Source organism: Brachyistius frenatus, unplaced genomic scaffold (genome assembly GCF_029030835.1).
Source record: "Brachyistius frenatus isolate BFR_SWC_R1_liver_20210118 unplaced genomic scaffold, ASM2903083v1 Contig_55, whole genome shotgun sequence".
NCBI lineage: Eukaryota > Metazoa > Chordata > Actinopteri > Embiotocidae > Brachyistius > Brachyistius frenatus.
In genome coordinates this window covers 2,389,255-2,398,806 of record NW_027210654.1, presented here as the reverse complement: position 1 = coordinate 2,398,806, position 9,552 = coordinate 2,389,255, and the positions used below count along the sequence as shown (strand labels likewise).

At 40.6% G+C, this 9,552-nt stretch overlaps 1 protein-coding gene across 1 annotated transcript; it reads right to left on the bottom strand.

The window, feature by feature from the left end:
* Positions 1-1,895: 1,895 nt before the first annotated feature.
* tigara (TP53 induced glycolysis regulatory phosphatase a) lies at positions 1,896-5,362 on the bottom strand. The gene is made up of 6 exons (XM_069705350.1): positions 5,266-5,362; positions 4,253-4,290; positions 4,039-4,160; positions 3,668-3,745; positions 3,433-3,543; positions 1,896-2,344 (listed from the first exon to the last, which is right to left on the bottom strand). Exons 1-6 carry the CDS (start codon positions 5,334-5,336, stop codon positions 1,955-1,957), a joined length of 810 nt encoding a protein of 269 aa, XP_069561451.1. The 5' UTR covers positions 5,337-5,362; the 3' UTR covers positions 1,896-1,954.
* Between the last annotated feature and the right edge of the window lie 4,190 nt (positions 5,363-9,552).

The following is a 9,552-nucleotide window of genomic DNA, read 5'->3' as shown; positions in this document are numbered from 1 at the left end:
GGGAAAAAAAAGAAGTGAAAAATGATCTACTATACTGTATGTAACCATTCATAAACATAATCCAAGTATGTCAGGTGCTGGACACCAGTAGTCACAGCAATGAAAGGTATTTATTTATTGAAATGTGTTAAATGATGACTTCCTTTCTAGCCTACTGTTTTATTATTTATATTTCATGCCGTGTCATTTCTGATGTTAACAAAAATAAATACCTATTCTGCAGAACATCCGTTTGTTTCCATTTCAAGAAGGAACGACTGAAAAAATGTCAAATAAAGTCTGCAGTCTGGACTTTCATCATTTGCATTTGTGTCAAAAATACTCTCACAAATGCAGGAGACATGTTCAACATCTTTTTGACAAGATCACCACCTCAAAGGGAAACAGGAGGTCCGGTCCCAGCCTCTTCTTCCACCACTGAACGAAGAGACTCTGGTGTTCACGGTTCTTCAGTCACGATCACTACATCACAAACAAGAGCAGCTTCATCCCAAACAAATCAACGCACACGGCAGGAAAAGAACGTTTGAAACCGTCAGCAAAAACGTGGGTCGCCATGTTCATTCATTTCATTTAGGTCCGTAAAAAAAAGATATATTGGCACGTTCATGTTGTCATTTCGGCCCATAGAGCCTCACCAGAGTTTGTTATCAACATTTATGACCAGGTCGGGGCGATTAAAGAAACAAAAGCATCATGAAGCTTTTGCATGAACATTTGAAATTCAAATTTTTTTTTTACAAATGGAACAAAAAAAAAGTTGCTGCACATCTTTTTGTTCACCAATCAAGAAAGGCCAAAAAAAAAAAAACAACTCAGAAAACAACATCAGATGGTTACTATGCACACGGCCAATTGTATGTTTTATAACTAGCAAATATTAGATGTGGTCAAATAAGAGTCCAAATCAGGTGATGTGAATCAAATAAACGCAGACAAAGATCTAAATGAAGAGGCACACTTACCGAAAGGGAAACATTGGTATGTTTAAAAAAAAAAAATCTCATGTAAAGATGAAGAAATGAGAACCAGTGTAGACCGACTGAACTTTTTAAGGAAACTTTATCAGAAAAAAGACACGTCTCCACAGTCACAGCTGTGATACAGAACCATGCAAACCTCTTATGAGAGACAGCGTTCATTCACAGAGTTCCAGCAAAATGCAGCTCAGTAGTCAAAACGCTGCACATTTCCTTCACTATAGTATTTAAGAAATACAATATAAATAATTGAGTTTTACTTCTGGAGTGGAGTGAAAAGCTGCAGCGCAGCAACAATGCACACATCCTGCAGGGCGATACACAAGGTTGTGGCATTCATTTGTCCTTGTTGACTCAAGTGTTAATTCACAACAATGAAAGAGTCACTGATTTCCGCAAAAGTAAACACTGCTCCGCTTCTGCGTAAAATGTGTGAGCTCCCGCGGGATAAATGTAGAAACAAGGACTCATTAGAGCATCGCGCTGCCCACATTTACAGCAATGAACAGCCAGACAGAAACAACGTGACGATGATGACGTCTCCGCGCAACACAAACCGTCCGCCCGAGGTTAGCTGAAGGTGCCGATCACACAAACACACCGACACCCGGAATATAAAACATGTTGTATTGTAGGCCAACGCATCAAATTATGAAGATGCATTTAATGCTAATTTGACAGATTTTTAATGTGGAATTTTTAATTCAATTTATTTAGATAAAGTGTGTAAAGTTGTTTTTAAAATATTGACACTGGTTTACTTTAAAATAATAAGAGGTATCTAATGTTTGATCCCATAATTTATACCTTTTTTTGACTCATTAATTCAAAATTTGAATAAACCGTATTGTGAGGAGACTAGAATAAATACGCATGTTACAATAATCATCTAAATTGTACGTGTTGTTTTTAAAAAAAAATCCTTTCACTGTCTCCGACACCTCCCTTTAAAATCGGTGCCCTCGTCTCAACTGCTACTGTTTGACGTGGTCCCCCCGGTGGACGAACACACAGCGGAGACCGGACAGCATGAACCTGTTGTCCTCGCCTCTCATGGTCAGTATAAACCGGCACAGGCCTGTGTTGGGACTTAGAGAAAACGCACGCGCCTTGTCACAACCCGGAGGTAAGCTGCAGTGTAACTCCTCCACAAAGTAGCGCACCGCCACGCACATGTACGCCCCGTGGGTGACAACCAGAGCGTGGACCGGGACCCCCCCGACCCCGTCGTCTGCCTTCCCCTCGACGGGAGACGTCCGCGGCGGCGCCGGCACGGACGTTTCGTCCTGCCCTCCGTCGTGCCAGCGCTCGGCCCCAATTTGCTGAAGCATTTTCTCCAGAAACTCTTTGAAGCGCTCCTTCACCTGAACACAGCAGAAGCCCGTCAGAAACCTGCGTCTCTCACGGAAAAGTGTACGACGGAAATATGAATAACTGCAAATGTGCACATGGAAGTCAAAAGGTTGTTTCATTCAAAACGGTCACAACCTTTGCCATCAAAAACAGGCGTCGTTCTGACGCATCCACCTGGGCCCTGTTTGTGATTGGGGGGGTTGGAGGTGAGGGGTGAGGGAGGAGGGGGGAGGCAGCGCTCTCTGTCTTTGAATATCTGCAGCATCATTGTGATGATGCACTGGTCACGTACCGGGTCGGACCGGAGTTAGGTCTGACGAGGTGTCTTTGAAATAGAACATCCTTCCTACCGACACCCCCGCATGCCCTCGCGCACACACACACACACACACACACACACACACACACACACACACACACACACACACACACACACACACACACACACACGTCCTCCTCCCACGCAGCCTCTAACACAAATAACACACAGCTAAGTGGTGACTTTTTAATCGGGGCAGTGACGAACGCTCTGCAGTTGTTTGACGGTGGAACGACGTGTACTTTGATCCCCCTCATTCACACCTTCGAAGGGCCCCGGCAGATACATAAGAAATACAATCATGTGGATGCAAAGAGACTGTGACATACCGGTTTACATCCCTGCAGAGCCGGAGGCCGGCTGAGGAGATGAGTGGCTTCTGCCATCTAGTGGTAGTATGTGTGCATTACATCACGGACGCGTTCTTCAGATTAAGGGAGAATTTTATACCCACTAATGGCGCTTTTCCATGCAAATAGTTTTGTTTTAAGGTCCTAAAGTTTTCTGATATCTACCTCTAAATTTTGTGCTTCCAACCATTATGGTTATGATAAATATAATTTGATTGGTGGGATTATTAACGTGAGATGCTGTACTTTATAAATCCAGGTAATTTTGTGTAAATGACACAACTAACTATGAACTGACCGAGACCAAAGAGCGCAAACAGAGAGACAGATAAATACAAATGAAAACGGATCAGCGGAGAGGACGGGGACAGAAATGAATAATAACCACGTCAAAAAAATGAAATGACAAAGAAAACATCCTCATCCTCACCTGCTCCTGAGTCTCCCCCTTCGGAGGAGTGAAGCTTAGAAGCGACTGACCGGCTGCGTGGGCCATCTCTTTCATGTCCTTCACTGGTCGGCCCTCAGCTATCCCGAAGCTCTGAGAAACAACCAAAGGATCAACTGGATAACTCACCCTGATTTATTGATGAACAGATATACTTCAAGTAAATGTTTTAGCTTACTATGAAATCATAACATCACACGGAGGAGGTGCCACTCACTTTCTCTTTAAGCAAAGGGTCGAGCACCATCTGAAGTCCCAAACAGCTGCTGTTGTGTTTCATTATTGTTTCAGCCGTCTGGAAGAAAAACAAACAAACACAACAATCATCTCATCAAATACTGAAACAACCTGCTGTTAACGCTTTGTAGATTAGAAGCGGGTTAGTTTTAACATTTGCGTACTTTATATTCCAATTATTACTCACAGGAAAAAAAAAAAATCCCACAAAATGAAAAAGTGTGGGTTTGATTATCTATGAAAGAGCACCTTTCCTTTTAATGTAATTACGCACATTTCTTCCCTGTTTTGATTGAATTTTCTTCCATGGAGTTCGTCGTTGTCACCAATTGTACAACTGGAGCATCTTACCTGTCGTGCCCGCAGCATGTCACTAACGAACACGTCGCTGAACGTGACATCTTTCAGGTATCGTCCTGCAGCTTCAGCCTGCTGCAGCCCGGTGTCAGACAGAGGGACATCTATAGTCTGGCCTGTAGGAGGGAGAGGGGAGCGTGACAATAAAGATTATGTCAACATTTAGAAACTCACATTTTTCAAATTCATATTCAGACTCGTGGTCTACCTTGTAGCAGTCCTTCTTTGTTGTACTGGGTTTCCCCACTGCAGGAGATAAATGATGTCAAAGTACAGGAGCTAATGTCATTTACAGAAGTTGGGAGTCAGCTCAGCTGTCACAAACTTGATTTCATGGCAATTATCAAGTGAATGAAAGGTTGTTGATATACTCCACGGTGGTTGTTTTGATGAGAGCTGTGACGGTGTCCACAAGGGACGCAACTAATGCTTGTTTTCATGATTCATTCACGGGGCGAAACATCTATGAATGGTGGTCTCCGGCTGATGGCCTCGGCTAACTAAACAGGTCTGGAGCCTAGCAGGTTTAACACCTACCTGGGCAAGCCAAACGGTTATTTAATCGCTCTGTGTTTGAACATCATCAAGCAGTTTTAACAAAAATTACATTTTGTTTGGTTCTTCAGTCAAAAGAAACTTCAGGTAAAATCTAGAAAAATAGCAAATCCATACATTTAAAAAAAAAAACAAAAAAAAACCTCGCAGCAATTTTGCTTGGTAACTGACTTAATCAATTAATCAAATTACTTTTATGATTACTGTGCCTGAATCGCGCGTTCATTCTGCCCCCTGGTGGTCATTGTGAGGCACTGCAGGTTGACCACAGACTGAATGTCCCTGACTGGGAGTTAAATACGGGTCGTGAGTCTTTGCTGCTCTTCTTATAAAAACGGTCCGTGTTTGCTGTTTAACTTTGACGCTCTTAAACTCAAAAAAAATAAATAAACACCGTCACGTGTCCCGTACCTGTCAGTAGTAGCACGTAGCACCTGTCCAGCTAAAGACACGTTACATGCAGACTGCAGACGTTTAGTTGACCGTTTTAAATAACGACTTTTCAAACCCAAGTATATGAATTTAACTACGTTTTATTTTTTTTTTTTTTTTTTTTAATTTTTTTTATTTTACTCCAAAAACGTAGTCAGGTTATATGTGAACCCACTGCTAAACTTAAATAAACATTAAACACACGCACGCACACAACGCGTTAAATGCACTTACTGTCGAACAAAGGTGAGGCCAAACGTGAGCGCTTTCATGCTCCGGAAGTTCAGGACGGGAAGTAAACGCATTAATTCACCGGTAGTTTCTTGAATGAAACTGCTCTGAAGACGACAGCGAACCACTGCGGTCGACAAGAGTTGGGGAGGAGCTGCTTTTGCGTGACTTTCCTGCAAGTGGCCCGCAGGTTGTGCAGAAGAGCGGTTTCTCCTGCCAGGTGTTTAGACCACAAATACATTGCTGGTGAAGGTAAACAGACCCTCTTCTGATTGGCTGGATTAGGTTTGGAAAACGTGACGTAGCCATCAATTCGTAATACAACAATGCACCGCTTGCTGCCGGTTTGTTACAACAATTTAAATAATAAAAAATAAATAAATTAAAAAAAAAGTAGCCTGTTAAACAAGTGTTTTCATACAGACTGTATACACACGGTTGGCTCCAAAAATTAGGATTTAGGAGTTAATTAGAAGCAATTAAAAACAAAAGAACTTGTAACACAAAAAAACTATTAAAGAAACGTTTGAAGCTGATGAGTGGTGAAGGGGCTTTTTGTTTGTTTGTTGGCTATTCTAATATTCATTAATTTGCTTGAAGTTTGGGTTACTTTACATTTTTACGTCATTTGGTGAACATCTCCACTGTTTTCTTTTGCTAGTTGGGCTATTTAAAAAAAAAAAAAAAAAAATGTTTTTGCTTGTTTGATTTTGCTTAACTTGTATTTTGCAGGAAACACAATTCCTTTGTTCTTCTGTTTGCTATCTTCTTTGTGATAAATAAATAAAAGAAAAACGTAATAATTGGGAAACATGTCGTGAAAACTAAGTGAAACCAGAAGTAAATAACCATTATTTATTTGCATTGATGCATTAACAGTATATTATCCTACTCTAACTATCCTCCACTCCCCCCACCCCCACCCTCATTTAAAATAAAAAATAAAATCATCCACACATGATCTGGCAGTGTAGTCTTAGTTCCTCGTGTAAATGCAAACCCAGAACATTTCACTTTACTGTCCATTACAGGATATTAATGTTGAATCCACCCAAACATGGAGCCATCAGAGGTTTTTTTCTCTTCTTTTTATCGTGAGGCTTCTGGGTGTCTTTTATTCATTATCTTCTGTATACATTAAATGCAGCATGATAAGCATGCTGCCATCTAGTGGTTACAGAGCAGCATTTCTAAAGAAGTAGGAAATCAGTAATCGGTCTGAATGGTTGCTGCTGCAAAGAACATTGTATTTTAGATCTGTGCATGATACGGTGGTCTGGTAGCCAGATAACACATAGGTGTCGATGCATTTATCAGACGGTCACTGGTTCAAATCCTGCCCAGGCAGCCAATGTTTCACCATGGCAACCACACAGCTGCAGACAGTTGTCATAAAAACTTAACCTACCACAAACCGTAACTACTACTTGAGTAAGCAACAACATTTTGACTGTTGAAAGTGTTTTTTTTTTTTTTTTTTTTTTTAAATCTCCTTTTATTTGTATTACCTGTACTTTAAAAAATATTGAACTATTTTTTTTGGTCTTTTTTTTTAAACTTTTTGAACCTTCGTTGCTGTGATTTGAGGTGAAGCATCATTATATGGTGAGATACAGACACAGACCCAGCCTGCTGAAGACATTTGAATTTTACAGGAACTGACTCGGGGTCAGCTGTTAAGAAATTCATCACGTCACTTTGTTTGTGCTGAAAACGGAAACATCAGTTGGTTCAGGCTTTGTCCACTTCCCCATCTGCACGGCGATGCTGTTTTAGTCTCTCTGCTACTGGTCGTCTGTCGGCGCCGAAGATAGTCGCTTCGGTAGCAGGATGCGACGAATGAGTCATGGGTTCGATACCCACTCAAGATATAACACTCTGGTACGTCACGAATGAAGCTTGCACGTCATGAATAACACTGGTACTTCACAAAACAAACAAAATAATACAACTCAAAACGACAACAACAAAAAACTAAAACTGTGTTGTGTGTGTTGAGCAGTGACCTTGCAGTTAGATAATACAGTAGTCGATACGGTACTTGGTAACATACTTTATTCTAATTTTAAATAAAATAAAATAGAATAATAAGATAGTACAATTTGTACATTCATTGTTTATTCTAAAAAAAAAAAAATTGGTCTGCTCAAGCTTTTATATATACAACTTTTCACATGAACCCCGTGAACTTCTCTTAAGTAAAACTGTGGCTGGGGCCACTATGACATGATAGATGGTGTTATTTCGGACCGAGAAGCCTCGTGGACTCAGATGTGCTCATTAGTAGTTGCACTTGATCTAATTCATTAAAAAGTGAGCGCATGACATTTATTTCTGATGGTTATTTCTTTCATCGGTCGGTTGGGGGAGTCTGTCTTGCTCCTGTGTTCCTGTTTTGCTCTTTTAACCTGTGCGGTCTGGAAAGATTATCGGAAGCTGAGTGCGATTTATAAACTTATGTCATAAAATAATTGTTAAAAGTGTCTGTATTTTTCTTAGTATTCCTGTGGTGTATTTGATGAGTTGTTTAACCTGTTCGACCCACCAGAGGGCGCTCTTTATCACTGTAACAGGGCTGCAGGGTGTACGGGATTATTCAGTGGTGTCCTAATTGCTGCCTGTTGTGTTTTTTAGATATCACATTGATGTTTTCTTTGAGGATTACAACGTTTGAAATGTATAAACCTTTCATTTCCATCCCAGGATACAGCTATCACACACACGATTCATGCATTTTATGAACAGTGTGGCTATATTTTGAACAGTCTAATGTAGTCTCACAAATGTATGGGACATGTTCAACATCTTTTTGAAGTGATCGTATTAAACAAAAATGTAATTTTTTTTTGTTAATCAGTAAAAAAAATAAAAAAATAAAAAATGTCAGTTAAAAAGTAGAAAACTATCAAATCCCTACATTAAAAAAAACTGGCACCAACTTTACTTAGTAACTTGACTTAATCAGTGAATCAAATATCAGTTATTCATATTATTTTCACTTGCAATGCCTTGTGAATTGTTGTTATATTTGTATATTTTCTGTTGACAATATGTACTGATGTATAATAGTTATGTGTGCTCCACAAACAATTTTAATATTATATTTTAATATATATTTTAAATAGATGTTTATATTGAAATTATTATGCTATTGAAATGATCATATTAAACCAATTTTTAAAAAGTACATATCTACTAATGTTCCAGATAATGATTACTGTGCCTGAATCATGCGTTCATTCTGCCCCCTGGTGGTCATTGTGAGGCACTGCAGGTTGACCACAGACTGAATGTCCTGAGTAGAGCAACTGTAAAGTGGCCTGACTGGGAGTTAAATACGGGTCATGAGTCTTTGCTGGCTTGGCTCTTCTTATAAAACTGTCCGTGTTTGCTGTTAACTTTGACGCTCTTAAACTTCTCTGTGAGAGCTGCTGTTAAAACAAACCAGGCCCCGTTCAAAAAAAAAAAAAACACCGTCACGTGTCCCGTACCTGTCAGTGGCATATAGCACCTGTCCAGCTAAAGACACGTTACATGCAGACTGCAGACGTTTAGTTGACCGTTTTAAATAACGACTTTTCAAACCCAAGCATATGCTCTCTTTGTGATAAATAAATAAAAGAAAAACGTAATACTTGGGAAACATGTCATGAAAACTAAGCGAAATAACCAGAAGTAAATAACCAATAGTTATCTAAGCAGAGGGGCTTTTTCAGAAGGTCTAAAGGTCTCTTCAGGGGGGCAGTTCATGGAGCTCTCAAATGATTCGGGGAAACTGGATCAGTTGTCTCTAAGGCACAGAGAGACGCACCAAATGAGAAGAACAACTTCATCGTAGTTTCAGAATAGTTATGACTGAAAAAAGTCCCACTTAGGGATGAATCCAAGTTTGTGTCAGAAGGAGACGGGTGTAAACCCCACAGTGAAACATGACGGCGGGAACATAAAGTCTGGAGTTTGGACACCTGCACCGAATGGACTCCACCCTGAGCGAGGAGAAGCAGCGCTCCTTCTTCGGAGACGTGCTCCACCCTCTGGTTTGTATCTGCAGCTGGAGAAAGAGCTCAAACACACCTCAGATTTGAAGAACACGTTTCGGACCAGTTATTGCTGACCGTCATGGACTCGGTGACAGCTGATCTCAGCATCACTCTGCCGCCTGAACATTCAGGACACACAGGAACATACTGCAGCCTGTATTTAAACCGCCAACCAATGAATGACGAGAGCAGCAGGGGGCCGACAGCCTCACGGACACGCGACTGAGAAGGAACACAGGCGTGGGAAATA